The sequence below is a fragment of the Nothobranchius furzeri genome, chromosome 16, assembly GCF_043380555.1.
Source record: "Nothobranchius furzeri strain GRZ-AD chromosome 16, NfurGRZ-RIMD1, whole genome shotgun sequence".
Classification (NCBI taxonomy): domain Eukaryota; kingdom Metazoa; phylum Chordata; class Actinopteri; order Cyprinodontiformes; family Nothobranchiidae; genus Nothobranchius; species Nothobranchius furzeri.
Genome location: NC_091756.1, coordinates 30,198,295 through 30,215,313, shown reverse-complemented (window position 1 = coordinate 30,215,313; position 17,019 = coordinate 30,198,295). Strand labels below are relative to the sequence as shown.

General features: G+C 39.3%; 2 protein-coding genes across 7 annotated transcripts in view; one reads left to right on the top strand and one right to left on the bottom strand.

Moving 5' to 3' along the window:
• Positions 1 to 4,575: 4,575 nt before the first annotated feature.
• On the bottom strand, positions 4,576 to 10,304 carry lcmt1 (leucine carboxyl methyltransferase 1). Its single transcript, XM_015963519.3, has 11 exons — positions 9,933 to 10,304; positions 9,568 to 9,659; positions 8,587 to 8,708; positions 8,372 to 8,448; positions 7,230 to 7,291; positions 7,016 to 7,118; positions 6,207 to 6,327; positions 6,022 to 6,123; positions 5,856 to 5,947; positions 4,930 to 5,027; positions 4,576 to 4,787 (listed from the first exon to the last, which is right to left on the bottom strand). The coding sequence occupies exons 1-11, from the start codon at positions 10,016 to 10,018 to the stop codon at positions 4,765 to 4,767; spliced, it is 978 nt and encodes a 325-aa protein (XP_015819005.1). The 5' UTR covers positions 10,019 to 10,304; the 3' UTR covers positions 4,576 to 4,764.
• A 2,177-nt stretch (positions 10,305 to 12,481) lies between these two features.
• arhgap17a (Rho GTPase activating protein 17a) overlaps positions 12,482 to 17,019 on the top strand; it is a 49,292-nt gene continuing 44,754 nt past the window's right edge. For 2 of the 6 annotated variants that reach the window (XM_015963528.3, XM_015963530.3), the window contains exon 1: positions 12,482 to 13,008. In XM_015963528.3, coding sequence (XP_015819014.1) covers positions 12,956 to 13,008 — 53 coding nt within the window. In that variant the 5' untranslated portion in view covers positions 12,482 to 12,955. The remainder of the gene's footprint in view (positions 13,009 to 17,019) is intronic. The other 4 variants (XM_015963527.3, XM_015963526.3, XM_070545536.1 and 1 more) reach the window with 3 other exon arrangements.

The following is a 17,019-nucleotide window of genomic DNA, read 5'->3' as shown; positions in this document are numbered from 1 at the left end:
GAGAGAGAGAGAGAGAGAGAGAGAGAGAGAGAGAGAGACAGAGAGAGAGACAGAGAGAGAGACAGAGAGAAAGAAATAGAGAGGGAGACACAAAGAGAGAGAGAGAGAGGGAGAATGAAAGAAAGAGAGAGAGAGAGAAGGAGAGTTAAGGAAATAGAGAGCGAGAGAGAGAGAAAAAGAGAGAGTGAAAGAAATAGATAGGGAGACACAAAGAGAGAGGGAGAGAGAAAGAGAGTGAGAAAGAGAGAGAGAGAGAGAAAGAAATAGAGGGAGACACAAAGAGAGAAAGAGAGTGAAAGAAATAGGGAGAGAGACGGAGAGAAAGAGAGAGAAAAAGAAATAGAGATAGGGAGACACAAAGAGAGAGAGGGAGAGGGAGAGAATGAAAGAAATAGAGAGAAAAAAGAGAAAGAGAGGGAGACACAAAAAGAGAGAAAGTGTAAAAAACTGATTTCATTTATTAAGGGAAAAAAGTTGTTTTTTATTAGTTTTTCAATTAGATTTTCAACCAGTGGTTTTGCTTCATTTGACTGAAGTGCAGCAGTTAGACTGTTTTACGTTTACATCTACATCTAAGTCCTTTTATCATCTCAAGCAATAAAGTTTTGTTCAAGATTTTCAACCAAACAGTGAAGAGTTGAAAACTCCAACAACGACTGCAGCAGATGGTAAACAAAGCACTTTTATTCTTAAACATATTTCATGTTTTCTCAGTAATCTGTTTAAATTAGCACCAGATTTCTATCATGAATACATCTGGTCAAATATTGAAATGATCTTCTATTAAAAGCAGTAGAGAGAATATTTCCATCCAGAATGGAAATATTTCTTCATCACCTGAGACATTTATTAGAGCTTTGCTTAAAGCAGCATATTAAAGGGTGAGAGGAGCAAGTTCCACAGGTGATCAAAAAGAGTAGACTTGTTATCTTCCACTACTAATTAAATAGCCCCATTGTGGAGCACTTGGTAGCACTGTTGTCTCCCAGCAAGATGGTTGAAGGTTCAAATCCTAACTGCAGCCTTAGTATGAAGAATTAGCACGATCTTCCAAAAACATGCATGTTTGGTTGATCGGAGACTCTAAATCCTGTGTGTCCCAGTGATGGACTGGAGTCCTGTCTAGGGTGTCTCCTTCCATTTGTCCATTGACTGTAAAAGAGTTAGTAGTAGAAGTAGTAGTAGTAGTAGTAGTAGTAGTAGTAGTAGTAGTAGTAGTAGTAGTAGTGGTCAAGTCAGTAAGCTCCCTGCAAGCCTAGTGAGGAATAGGTTGAGACGAGTAGGCAAACCATATAAAACATAGAAATTGTCAAAGTAACAAAATTTTTTACAGTTTTCATATAAAGTGGCTGAAAGTACTGATTGTATAGTGTTTTCCTGAGTCAAAACTGCTAAATCTAAATTTAGTTTGAGGCTTAAATTACTATGAAGAACCATTAAATCCACGTCCTACCTATGCAGATGTTGAGAATTGCAAATGAAAACTAAACGTCATACTGGCTTTTTGATACCAAGATAGCACTTATTTTCAAATGGAGGGAAACATTAGGTATTGTGTGAAAATAAGTCCAGGACAACAAATGCAATACCAAAGTGACATCACTGAACCAGACACAGAGAAAAACAAGAGGGAAACGGCTGTAAGTTCAGCAAACTTCAAATCTAGGAAGAAAGAACCACCATAAATCATGTCATTTGTTAAGTAGCAGCTCTGCTAGGAGAGAAGAGATTCTGTGGTGACGTCACGTATGCAACGTACCAACGTCCGATATGTAGTCATGCTAATGACGAACTTTTACTAGCTGATAAATCTTTAAGTATGTGACTGGTGTGGTTGAAACCATCAACATATATACTGGACAATTTGTTTCCATAGGCTCAATAATGAGTTTTTAAGCCAAAATGGGAGGTGGCCACCACCGTGTCACAGGTTCCGTTAAGCCCAGACAATTCCACAAAAGGGAAAAGAGGTGGAGCTGAGGGTGGGGCTGTAAGGCTGGGATCAAATGACGACACCCGTCAAACTGAAGCAATGTAGCTACAAGCTAACCCAAAGCTAACATGGAGGTGGGTGCTAAGCTAACGGAGGTAGCTACCTAGTGTGAGCGTCCTGTCACAGTGTCCTGATTGATCATGCGCCCTGGCTACTTGGCCAAGGGGATGTCCCTTTGGCTGACTGGTTAGCATGCGTGGCTCTCACCCGGGAGTCTGGGGATCGAATCCCGCCCGGGCCTTCGTTTCTCCACCTTGCCAGACTAGCTACAACCGGAGTTAACTGTGCACAACACCAGAGCTTCTGAGTCACAGATACGCCGGGCTGACTACTGTGTAAAACCAGGTGGAACACAGAGGTCTCCCGAAAGCTCCAAAAGCCGGCAGCCGCACAGCAGACAAGCGCCACTGCGATCTGAGATGCACCGAGCTGCCGCTGAGGGGAGAGACACCATATCGATAGTCGGAACCCAGCTCCACCAGCATGTTATATTTCAACCCATTTTCTAAAATGCAGCATTATGTTAAATGCACTGGGTTTTACCCTATTACATTTACATTTCATGGTTAAACAGTACATGTTAAAATCTAAGCTCAGCTAGTGCAAGAGCGGCAGTGACCTGAAATACATAAATATAATTTCACTTACCAAAAAAAAATGGAAGTGGCGACTCCTTGGACGCTCTACTAGTGCAATTAATACCACAGCAAGTCATTTTGTCCAACAATTGCACGAATAATATCCAAATAGAATGCACAAATGCTACAACTACTGGTCTAAGTTCAGAGACTAAAAATCGCGTAAGTTTCCAGGCCAGACCGAGGCTCTACTGAGGCCTTTCCACGGAGCTAGCTCTGTGGTCACGTGGGTCTGATGCTCATTAATTATACAGAATTTTAGGCTTTTAATACACTTAAACAGAAGAGTGAGAAAAAAAATTCACCCCCCTCAGAGTTGTCATGAGTGTAAACTAGATCATTTAAACCTAAAACATGTGTTGGTACCAGGCTGTAAACATGTTTATTTCTGCTGTGAAATTGGTATTTTTAACATGGGAGTCAATGCTCGCTTCTGACACCAGCCCCCAGTGGATGAGGGTGGAACTGCAATTTATTTCACTTCTGTGATGGCTTCATGTTCAGACCCGAATTATGGGGGCTTGGTTGAAACACACATCATTATTTTCATGTAAATTGCAATACAACATATGTGCGATCCAGTGTCTAAAGCAAAGCAAATAGCTCTTTTAGCCCCGTTGTCTTGTGTTCATTTTTTCGTTCTTCCGAGGACCCATGAGCTGACCAGAAAGGGAGGAGACTTAAGTTCCCTATGGGGATGAGTGGGTGTGCCCAGCTTCAGCTTGTTCACTTAAAGGGACAGAGCCCTGAAATGGCCCATTCTGGAAGGTACTGAAAATGCCAAGATTAAGACTGCTTAAATAGATTCATGTGAGAGGGATTTTGTGCAAAGAACTTCATGAGCATGTTTTGTATTGACCATAGAGCTATTGTAACTTTAAAATAAAAAATGTGTACCCTTTAACCATGACATTTCCTAAACCTGCTTCTTGAGAGCTCTACCACATTTAAAGGATTGGTAGATAGATTAAAAATTGACCACTTTACCATCTGGTACATCATCACATTCTGGTATAAGCATGACCTTTTTTCTATAATTTTGACTTGAGCATAATTTGAAACTTGTTCCTTACTTAAGTCAAACTAAGACCAGTAATGCGAGTCCCCCACTAGAATTAACACCATGGACTTTACTCTGTGTCACTAATGCAGTAATAAAGAGGTGATAACAGCTCCCATATATCAGAAATGAGACAGCCCAATGAGAGGCAGAATAATGGGAGAGCTCCAAGGAGCATTGTTTCTCAAGCCTTATTTGGACCTTCCACTCTGTGCCATCAGAAGCCTTCTGCAGTCACCACTAATGATTAGGTTAGAAAACATGTCCATAAATCTACACTCCAATTAAAAAAAGATGCTGGTCCAATTCTACACAACTATTGAGTCCATCCTCACCTCCTCCATTGCTATGTGGTACGCTTAGGCAACTGCCAGAGAAAAGAATAGACCACATGCTGTGCGTTCAGCAGAAACGGCGATCGGCTGTAGCCTCCCATATATCCCTGATCTGCATACATCCAGGGTTCAGAGGCATGCAGGTAATATTACAGCTGACCTCTCTTATCCTGGTCCTGGACACTCCCTGCAGGCAGAATGTCTCTTCCCGTCTCTGCCGCACTAGTTTCATAAGAAACCCACAAAACCCTGAACTTATATATACATATATATATATATATATATATATATGTATATATATATATATATATATATATATATATATATATATATATATATATATATATATATATATATATATATATATATATATATATATATACATATATATCCTTAACTGATCTAAATTAATCTTAATTCATAATTTTGGCCAAAATAGAAAGCATCTCTAGCCTAGCCTTGAATGCAAATAACAGCTAACATCCTGCAGTGCATTTGTTTTATACCTCTGACTGAAGAATGTATGTTAGACAGAAAATCAAATCCAGGTGATTTGGATGCTTTAATTACTTTGTCACAGAGGGAAGGTTATTTTACAGTCTGCAGAAGTGTTGAGAAAAACTTCCACACGATTCTCATCTTTCAACATTAAACACATGCTGGCATCCAACAGATCCTGTTCGGCTCGCATCATGGCTCCTTGATGAGAACTTTTTGCTTTGTAAATTCCTTCCACTCTCAGAACCCCAACTGGGACAAACCTGTAGAAAAAGACCACGGTTCAACCTTTGTAATGACGTTTAGATGATTAAAGTGGGTAAATGAGTCCTTTAGAACATGTCTGGTACTTGATAGGTGAAGAGGAACAATTTAGTCAAAAGTATAAAACAAGTGTCCTTTTACCCAGGCTGAGTTTGTCCTTGGAGGCCCAGCAGATGCAGTAGTGTTGGAGAAGCTGCTGCAGCAGCTCCCGCTCATCCAGGAACTCCAACAGCTCAATCCTGCAAGAGACAGAAGCTAATTTAGGATCTGATAGTCAGGAAGCTAAAGGACCAGGACATGTCTAAAAGGAGGCTGTATTTGTTCAGCTTTATTATCCTTCTGACTGAAGACATGCGTGCGACTTTACTAAATATTTCATTCAAAACAAATAAGATATTTTATTGACTCTATTTGCAGTATTTTGATTACTTCTAAAGCAAAAACCCCGGACCTTCCATCCTCCCCAATAAGAGCGTCAAGCATCCGAAGCACATAACAGTTTATTAATTCTGTTCTCCACTAAAATCTTTTTATAAGCTTCAGATATTTTAATGTCTTGTTTTATAGTAAAAACACACCCAGAACCTCAGAACACTGACCCTAACACGCCTTCTTAATTATATATTAATATACGACCGACTAGCTAGTTAAATCAATAGGAATGAAGCAATTCATCAAATGAATAAGTCAATGGCCAAAAGTCTTCAAGACAAAACTGACGCAACAGCAAACTACTAAGAGATCAATGAACTCACAGGGACGATGACCTCATTAGTTCACCACCACAGCATCGTGTGTGTTTCTGATTAAAACTGTGATCATAAGAAGGCCAAAAAAACCCCAAAAAAACCCAGGATTCTACTCAGGACAAACATCGCACAGTAGGGAGCATCCTGGTCTGCCATCTGTGTGGGGGTTAGGGTCATTAAGGCCCCTCAGCAGACAGTCACCACTCCTACTTCCTCAGGAACGAGAGGAAAACCCTTCAGGACCCATCGCACCTACCTCCCATCAGTTTACAGTTCTGTAGCAAGAACCTCTTCACGCTGATGCTAAGGATGAGTTACCTCGCCACATCCTGCTGAGGGAGCATACTGTAGACTGTCATCATGTCTAGAGCGTCAGCATGGTCCCAACCAGTCGTCAGAAAACGATCCTTCTGTAAACACCAAACAAGAAACTAGTTAAGATAAAGGATTAGATAAAAAAACAACTTCAAGATCTTATGGTTACCTGAGAGTCCAGAGACTGACAGATCTCCACTCCAGCCAGGGTGCACTGACGACGCTGCAGGTTCTCGATCATCACCTGACCAAATCGGTCGCTCATGTTCACCTGGATGAGAGCAGGAGGTCAACTAAATGGCAGCTATGTCCTACAATAAGCCTGTTTTGGATTAAATCAGATCTTCTGTCTACCTGCTCGTAGTTTATAAACATGGCGGTGTGAAAGGTTTCTGCTGCCCAGTGGACAAGGTTGGAGGACTGAGACGGTGTCATATAGACCAGCACACACTCTGATAGCAACAATGTTGGTAATCTGTGGTTTGGAAGAAGACGCATAACTACAGTTTAATTACGAAACACTCAGAAACAAGCAAAATTAAGATGTTTCTGTCCTCTGCTTCTTTGAAAACGAGGCTTATAGGATAACAATAAGACTAAATGATCACAATATCTGCTAATCTTCCACAAAATCCAAGGCTGAGGTTGTATTAGGTTCACAGCTGTTATAACAATGAAAATACTTTGGTCCACAGAGGACTCATGGTAGACTGCAAGGAGCCCATACCATCAGCTGTCCACTGCCGTGCTGATGGCTGGGATCAGCCGTTAGTGCTGATAGGCTGTTTTTGTTAGTCTCATTTGTCAAAAGAACATTTTTCCAGAAGTCTTGAGGTTCCTTCAGATGAAACTTTCCAAACTGACGGTGTTCTCTTCTGTGGCCACAGAAGGTAATCTGTTAGGAACTAAAAACACACATTCTGGGTGTGGTGTGCTTTCAAATCATCTGTGCCGCAGTGCTTCCCTCACTTTTTACAGTGAGTCTTATCTAGAGCCACTTTAAATGAAAAAACGTAAAGATAGGCTGCAAGTCTTGGACCTCGAAAGGGAAAACAAGCCAGTGACTGACAGACAGCAGCACCTATTTTATAAAACCACTGACATCAAGTTCAGCAGTCTAGCATGAAAGCGTAGGATCAAATAAAAAGATGCCTGTCCCGTACTCTGGGTTAAGATGGAACTTCTTCAGCTTTTCATCCAAGCTTGAAATATCTCTGAGGTCGGCGCCTACGATGCAATAACGATCTGAATCAAGATTATGAGCATCTGGAAAAAAAACAAACACAATTAGTGAACAACGCTGATGTTAAAGAAATACTATTTAATGTTCCAAACCATTAATAAGCCATAGCAATAACAGTAAATGTTTTTAAGTACCTAGCAGTAAAGAGTCTGTTGAGTGCATGTCAATGATAGGCTTGGATAGAGGAGGTTTTGTCCTAAAAAACACAATTAGTATAATAAAGACAACAAATAGACAACAAAACCACTCAACAGTCAAATGTGTTTACCTGCTTTACTGTTAATCTAAAAAATGTCTAAATAAAGCTTTATAAATTACTTAAATTAAGAGCCGAGGCTGCATGGGCAACTCGCACAAAGCTGCACTTGGACACCAGGATGTCACACTTATTAGACGCCATTACTAAAACACAAAAATGCACAAGGTATGCACTAATATAAATGTAAGGAAATATAAGGAAAGTAAGAAAATATATATAGTCAACTGTGAAATTCATCAGTTCGTTCAGTTGTCATAAATGAGCTTTTGGCTCCCCCTGGTGCTCTCTGCTTCACATTACACCTTACAGACCATAAGGATTCATGTACTTTTTTATACTTTCGTGAAATGCGAACTTATCATAACTAACACTTGATGAATGGAGATATCTTTTTATATTTGAGGGTTTCAGTTGAATGGGGGTAATTTCAAAGCTATTTCTGTGTGAAAGTGTTAATTATCTCAGCAGTCGTAGGTAGGGTTATGGTTTGAAGAGCCTCCGGTCAAAGGGTTAACGTCTGACAGCTAATCAGACTTCTGCCAAAACCACATGTATTGGTGTTGTACTAAAACATCTCATATTTCATTATAGTTCAATCAAAAGTTATTTCATAAAACCTTTAGACCGCCAACTTTTTACATTAGGTGAATATTTGAGCAGGAATATTAAGACATTACTGCCATTATTGACCCTTAGAGGCAGCATAAGTGTAAATACGTACACACCCTTGTGATTCAACAGCAGTTTGAACTGTTGATAGCGTCATTTCATCAAATAACATAACATGGACAGCTGAGAAAGAAATTGGAGCACTTTTAAGATGGCAGCAACACACTTTGGTCGTGACTGCAGTAGGATATAAAGTATTTCTCTATACATAAGAGATTCAGAAAGCTAGCTTCAGCTGCTACAGTAAACACTGGTATTTTGTAGTAAACATGTTTTCCATAGATACACATGATGTGGTTTAATAATTAAACTTCATTCAAATAACCAAAGTAATCCTACCAGCCTTACTTTATATTGTGTATTTTCTTGGCCACAACAGCTGGAAAGTCAACTTCAAACAACTTCTGTGGCAGAAGGTTTTCATCCTGTTACACACACACACACAAACACACACACTTTGATAAGTTGAATTGGTATATTGTCTTGTCAAAAACAGACAGAATAATTGTCTAAAACTCAAAAACAAGTTGATGAGATTCAGAAGGGCAAACGGGTTTGCAAACCTTTAGTCTCCAAAACATGGTATCCAGACCAGCACCCAGGTTGATTATTTGGCATTTGCACTCAGTTTTCTTTATAAATTCATCAAGGAGGAGGTTCACCCCTTTAACACGAGCGTAGTAACCTTTCAAATCATTCGAGGAGACAAATAAGAGAAAGTCACAGACTCAGTTACAACAAGAAGGAATCTTTAATGTCTCGTATGGAAACTGTGATTCATCCATCTGTGTTTGCGAACCCTAATCAGCAAACATGAAGAGCTCAGATGTATTTTTAGCAAGTTATTTTGTCTTCTGTGTGCATGTAAGCATTACAGGACCTTACTCAGTGTTTTCTATGGGTTGAGGACAACAAAAATAAAACCTGTTGACAGCTCTGTGCTAAATTTAGAGTCACAGTATAAACCATCATGAAGCAGGTGAAGTTCATTTCTACAAATCTACTTTAGAACAACAAAATGAAAATTATTTGAGTTTTCCAGCGCTTCCAAAGAATAAAGGACTTCATTGACAACATTTAAAATATTTGATGATCCCTCATTGGAACGAAGGACGACAATAGTTTATTAATATACTGATGATCTCTTTTTCTCTTGTCTACTACTTTTTATGTGCGATACGTATGACTGATCAGAACTTGACTTTCTCCCTACACTTCACTGGGATGCTAGAATTCCTCGTAAATAGGAAGGAATAATTAATTTGACAAACATCCTGATTATTTTAGGTATTTATAAAATCTGCAACAACTATTTTCACAGCTCATTTCAATTAAGGTTGTATATTATTGAGACATTTAATTCATTTCAGTTTTCGTTTCTTAAAATGATTTATTATCTTACATTTCTATATTGTGCTTAAAATGTTATAATTATCTATATAAATTGTATTCATACTGTGCTCTACAGCATTTGCTAAATGTTTTTATTAAATAACTTGAATCAAAAGGAAACAGTAACGTGCAACACTGAGTGGATTATTCACCTCTGTTGATTTCAGGGGCTTTTCGCTCGCCTACATTTCTTACAAAGTAGTGGATGTGTAAGTCCTTCCAGTAGCCTTGACTGGTAGCAAACCTAAAATGTAAAAGAAACTGGGTGAAGGCATGTAGATATGAATATACTATTAGGAATCGAAAAATAAAATACGTGACATTAAAATTGAACCTATAAGGATTTTTTAGCTTTTGCAAAACTCTCACTCACATAATATTTATATGATCAAATAAAAGGTAAAGAAATAGAAGTCACCTACTAATACTCTAGTATTATTAGTCTTCTTTTGGGGTTAGATGCTGGACATTACGTTTTTTTAGCTAGTTATTTATTTCGTTTTTTTTGTTTGTTTACCTTTTACATGTGGTTGCATCGTCACAGGTTGTCCTCACTGCTTCATCCGCAGCGTCTGAGTCTGTGAAGGGCTGCCGAGCTGCCATTAATGATCCAGGTTTTAACTTTTTGTAGGAAACATTAAAATACCAACTTCTTTGATGGTTAGCTACAGGCTAATGAGCCTGCTAGTAGTTTGAATGACTGAAAGATTCGTTTAACAAAGAGCGGAAATAAAATCCGGTAGAATTGTGAACATGTAAAGCTGCAGAGTTCCTCGTGAAACATAAACTAAACGCTTGAAAGAAAAAAAAAAGTCTGTGCTAATAATGCTCATCTGGACGTTAAAAACAAACCAAATGTGAGCAAGAAATGTGTACGCTATTCGAACCGGAAGAATAAACACATTTTTCCGGTTCATAATTTCACCACCACAATAAAAGCATTTCAAATGTGTACGAGGAATAGAGGAAATGTATTCACTAATGCGAATTTAGCAATAAGAAAACTTTCTTTAAAATAAAACTCTCATTTTCAAACGTCTCAAAGTAAATGTCCATTTAATGTTGTTTAATGTTTATGATGTCTACTTTGTTTATTTTTGCTACAGTATTTTGACTGATATGTAAAGATTTGCTGCTCTTCTTGTAACCCTCAACTTTTTGTGTAAAGAAAAGATTTCCTTTCTCTGATTTTGTGACATTTCTTTTGTCATGTGGAGCTTCTATAGATTTGACATCTAGACGGTCAGTTGCCGTAGCAAAATGATTTGCTCTGCATGTCAGATACATTTATGGCTTTCCAGGCTAATTTGACCCTTGTTGAATTGAGGACTTGACTTTCAGAGGCCCTGCTTTCTAGGCTATTGGTCCAGGTTTGAAACCTTTTCAGCTTCAGACCCACAAAATAGCAATTGTCAAGATATGCAAACCTAACCTATCTCTGATTTTATTATAAAAAATAATTAAACAGTGAAATAATCCAGGGCATGAAGAAAAAAATCATATTAATGTAAATTCATTTATGACAGTTTAATTGACTTGAACCTCTTTTATTAAACAATTCTGCCAATTTGCAGCAAAGCTGAGCCTTAGGTCGATTGTAAGTGGTCAGACCGTCATAGTAATGTGGCACAATCATGTCCTTTTTACAAAATATTATGCAATGGCAGCATCAACGGGAATGAGGGCAGCAGGATAGAGTTAACTTGCTTTTTATTGCGATCGAAGCTGTGCTCATCAAGTTTTTTTGACAAGCCGCTCCTAAAGGTTTCTGTTCTCCACAGTCTATGGTTTAATGGAGAGAAGCTCACAGAGCTCTGCATTGCTCCAGTTTACAAACACAGCTGATTCTGTTTGCAAAAGTGAAACATTTTCCCATTTTATTTTCATTTTCAATGTTGTTTCTGACCAGAGCTCAGCAGTAATTCCTCATGTTATCATGACTCCACCCTCTGTTGCTCCAAGGTGTAATATGCATTCACGAGTCCAGAATTGTGGCAATATTGCAGCCAAGCATGGCAGCACAAATGCCGCAAAATACCTGTATTGGCCATGGCGGGTTCATAAAACACAACATGGCGGCACTATTATGCTGACTTTCTGGCATGGTCTGTCTTATATATAGGGCTTTTTTTTAATCTATTATGATAAAAATAAAGTTTCAGCAATTACTTTGCAATTCTATTTTGGGTTTCTGGAAATAATTTAAAGACCCCTGTGGCATTTTTGTTGACCCACAGTGGGCTCCCGACCCCGACTTTGAAAACCACTGCTCTGAAGAACATTTGCTTCTTGCACTATACAATTTCAGTCTCTTCAGCTTAGACTTGCTTTTACCATTTAGCGATTTTATGCATTGTGTTTGAAATTTTCATTTTTTCATAATGAATTTTAGAAGACTTGTCCAAATGTATTTATTTGAAATAACTATTTTAATTTTAAAATTTCTTTTTTTACCAATCTGAAAAAACTAGAAAGAAAACAAAAACCTCACATTACACAAAAATTTGGGTTCAATAGGCACTGGCGCTGCCAGAAAAGTTTCATAGGGGTGGCCATGGGGCCAGAGAAAATTTTGGGGTGGCACACCAAATTGACCCTCGTAGTAAATCTGGGAAAGTTTAGCCTGTAGTTATGTAATAAATGCTCCTTTATTCATTTTCATTAAAAAATAAAAATAAAAGCACACACACAAAACAAACAATATGGCTTAATAAAGAACACTGGTCTTCCCTGGGTGTGAACAGTGGGGTGGTCAAGGCCACTCCTGGCCACCCCTTGGGGGCACCACTGTCAAGAGGTTAAAACAGAGCAGAGTTAAATTAATCCTCAAAGACCCTGGTTAGTGAAAATGTTCCTGCTTAAACCAGTGTCTATGGCAAAAACATCTGTAATGTGGGTTTTACTATGTATAATTTATCTTACTTATGTAAAACTTACAGGAGTTTTTAAATACCTGATATGCAGGCAAATACACACTGTCATGTATTTGAAAAGAGTTTATTTATTTGTTTAGAGAGTGGGTTTCCCCCTCTGGCATCCAGGGGGAGGTGGTGCTGCCTGGCAGATGCTGTGTGGAGCACCAACGTTACTTCCTGCGGCTCCCCGGTGGAAGCTGCTGCTGCTCCGCGTTGAGAAGAAGCGGCGGACGTGATTATCCGCTTCACCCCGTTAGCTCATCGGCTAATGGTCTGCATCCGCGAGCGAGGATAGCAATGGGAAGCCGCTGGAGCTAGTGAAAGTTAGTCACGGCGTACGTCGGGACTTTAATGTCCGCAAACATCCCAAAAGGAGGTTCGCGTATCATGCCGTGGCCTCGAGGGGGATCTTTATTGTAGAATTCCTACTTGGAAAAGGCTAGCTCAGGTGCTAGCGACGCTACAAACGATTTCTAATTGGCTTTCCGCTCAATGGCTCTCGCTTGTTTTTCCCTGTCATAGCGACAGCTTGGGAAAACTGGGAGAGGCCCTGGGAACTTCATGACAAACCAAAGCCTGGCGCTGAAGCACAACTTCGGAAAACTTGACTGGCGAGGGACCGAAAATGAAGAAACAGTTCAATCGGATGAAGCAGCTCGCCAATCAAACTGTTGGCAGGCAAGTACTGAACACACTTTCTGTGTTTCTCCCAGAAAGCCGTAGAAGGAATTTCATTTCCGACACACATTTACTTCAGTCACATTTTAGTAGTTGTATGTGTAAAGAAAGGAAAATTGGAAAGTTCAAGGGAAAGTGTGTGTGTGTGTGTGTGTGTGTGTGTGTGTGTGTGTGAGAGAGAGAGAGACTGAGGGCATAACATTCTTTTCATAGAAGGTTCCTATATTTTTGTAAACATGAGTGTTGTACACCCTCTGAGTCCAGATTGAAACATGACTGCATCCAAAGCAGAACCCTCCTCTCAGGTAGACTCATCAGTGTCAAAGCTGATGTTGGGGAGGATGCTGTTTCAGGAAGTGAGAACATTGCATGTTTTGTTCCATCGCTGTTATGCAATGGCCCTCAGCACTCTTGTGTCACTGGATATGTAGAGTAAATTTCAGCCCAGTATTCTGAGAACAGGAGGGACACACACACACACACACACACACACACACACACACACACACACACACACACACACACACACACACACACACACACACACACACACACACACACACACACACACACACACACACACACACACACATACACACACACATACATACACACATACATACACACATACATACACACACACACACATTTTTCATCATGCTGCGTGAAGCTGTGATTGTGTGTTTATGTGCATGTTGGTGTCCAGAAAGACAAAAACAGCATTTGGCACCTCAGGCACACAGCTGGTGCGTAGCAGTAGAAGGCACTGGATAAAAAGCCCTTGACAGACTGGGAACAAATTCATTTTAATCTCCAGGCAGATGGTTAAAAACAGTTGTATGTGAAATGCACAACAAGTAGTTATTCATAATTCTACAAAGCAATGCACCAGTTCTGGTTTAGTGGACCAATACAGATTTGTGATTTTTTTTAAATGTCTCAAATAATCACAATGACTATGAAATTATTATTGTTTCTGATTAAGTTGGTTAACTAAAATTCTGATTCTGGGAGTAAAATTTTCATATGGAAGTACGCTTTAGTAGGTTCACTGACTGACTTTTATTGCTGCTCAGCAATGTTGTGTTTACTGAACAAAAATACAAAAATATTTTGATGTGAAATGATTTAAAATGTTGATCGTGCTAGATATTATTGACTGATTCCAAATCACCAGCTGAATTGTAGTGCATGTCTAATTCTGTAACTTGGTCTTCAGCATCAAAAACTTGTCAGTCGGAGGGAAACGGCTGTCTGCTGCCTTTCATGCCAGAGTTATGTTGAAAAATGATGAAGTTATAGCTGTTTTAGTTCATTTCTAGTCATTAACATTATCTATGATCTCGGGCTGGACGATACAGAAAAAGCCTATCAATGAAAGAATTCTGATTGGTCGATATCAATAATTATTAACCCGTTCGCTGCCAGCCGTTTCCTGATCAGAAAAGCCCTTCGCTGCCAGCATTTTTCTGCGTTTTCACTGTTTTTTTTTACTGTCACAGAACGTTGCGCTCTGTGGTGATATAAATGCTAAAACTACCAAAACAAAGCGGAGACTCACCTCTTACATCAGGAAGAATCCGTGTGTTTCGAGCGTTATCCGTTCTTTCATAATCTGTTGTTGAATTGTGATCGGCAGAAGCGTTTCCGGTTCGCGCCTCACTTTTTTTACAGCAGCGGCCCAAAACGATCTCCTAACTCATGGATTTTCTGCTTCCTGATCAGGTGACGTGTGACGTATGAGGATGAAGATTGGCTTTAGAGCTGAGATGTTTGTTCTCACGGTGCGGGGGCTCGTTCCAACGCCCACACAGTAAAAAAATGCAAATGACAACTTTAGTCGTCATTGGCAGTGAATGGTTGGATTTAAAATGACGGCTTTTGTCGTCAATGGCAGCTAACGACATATAAAAAATGTAAAATATAAACAAACATTTAAGTGCAGCCCTGACCATTTTATGTCATAGCATTATGATTAAACAATTTGGTTTTGTCACCAGATGTGGTTTTTATTGATTCCCTGCAAATTTGGCAAACAACCTTTTGTTTGTGAGATTTGAAAAATCAAACTATTGCTATGCTTGTGAACGTCAGGACTATTTCCCCTGCCTCTCCTTGCTGCGATGTCTTATGTAAGTCACACGCTCTCTGTTTAGGTTTGAGAGGGGAGGGTTTGGTGACGGAGCATGTCTGGGTCTGTGTTTTTGATTGGCAATTACTCAATCTTAAGCTACCCGATAAGCAACAATGAGAAAAGAATGGACATTTGTACCTGAAGTTTTTATTGACCCATTTTTTAATCTATCACACCACACGTCTATCGATAAATGTATATCATTATTGAATTATTGCCCAGCCTAATTATGATCTCAGTTGTTTGCATTAGATGTAATGTAATCTTTTACTACTCTGAGTACACATCACCTCAATATGTGTAGTTTAGGCTAGAGGTATAATAATTTTTGACTTCGTTATGGATGATTATCTATGCCGGCTACTTTAAATCTGAACATCTTTAAGTTCATTCTGTGCTGGTTATCCAATTCCATTATTTCTTTTCTGAACACGGAGAACTATTACTGTGTTCAGAAAAGAACCAAATAATGGATTCACTTTAAATCTTTTTAACTGCAGAAGTTAATCAGTTGTAGATAGTGAAGCAGCGATATTAAAACGTTTGGCCGATACAATGTCCGATATTTGTATCACTGTTGCGGCCGATAACCGATATTTCCTGATACTTAAATACTAACATTAATGCTTCTGAAATCAGCAGGTTTTGTATGGAATGTAAATGATTAAAGCTTAGTTTATGTTATTATGTACACACGCCACACACATTTATGCCTCTGAGATGATTACAATCACTGTCACATTACTAAACAAATGCATACCCCCCCACCCTCTGAAACAGATAAACAAATAGAAACAAGATGGAAACAATATCAGTTTTATTAATCAGACTGATACCGATATGTTAAAAAATGACTAACATCGTCCGATACTGATGCCGATATATTGTGCATCCCTAGTTGTAGATGTGCATTGATTAGGGTTGGGAATCGAAAACCGCTTGTTGAGAACCAGTTCCTATTGTTTCAATTCCTAAGAATCGTTTGCCACTCAATTATCAAAATCTACAGAAATGATCTGTTCCAGAAGCCAAGCCGAAGACCAGCAAAAGCTGAACATTTGGAATACTTTTTCTTACAGCATCAGCAGTAAATTAGAACAGAAGGGTGTAATTTGGAAAGCAGACGCGTGTCTTGGTGTTCGCTCAGTTGCATTCACAAGTGGGGTTAATCCATCCTGCTCCTACTGAGAGGCCCTTATGAATGAGCGATCCTTTAGCGGTCAGATTGAGGGCATGTTCTGCTTTGCCCATCAGGGTTGTGTTTGCTCCCATACTTGTGTCTTTGCATCTGCATGTGGTGTGCCGTGCGCTGCCTCCTGGGTTCCTGTGATTGTGCGAAGGCAGAACACTTTGTCCAAGCAAGCTGCAGCTCTGAGGAAATCTCTCCTTTTTCTTCTGCAAACAGGAAGCTGTCTCTCGGAGACATGTTTTCTAAAGAACAGGAGAGAGAGAAAGAGAGCTGGGAAAACTGTGTGTGGACAAAAGAAAAAAACAAAAACCCAGTCTGTGATTCATGTCAGGAAATGGTGAGGATTTTTACGACTGTGCTGGAGGTTACCTTGATTTACCACCTTTAAACTCAGCATCTGTCATGTGAGCAGCAAGAGCAGCAACACTGCTGATTGCATTGATTTTGAATGTCTTCAAAGTCACCTTAGTTTGGTCTTCATGCTGTTCAGGCAGTAATGTGTTTATTGACTCATGCATGGTGGTTTGCTCAAGCATTGTTCACTCATTGTTTTTGCTATGTGTTAAATAAGCTAGGATTTGTTTCAGCTTAGACCTGAAATATGCTGATGACATACAGGTGTGACTAGATTATTATCTTCTATACATTTTCAGTTCATTAAACATTAAGCTACACACAAAAAAAGTAA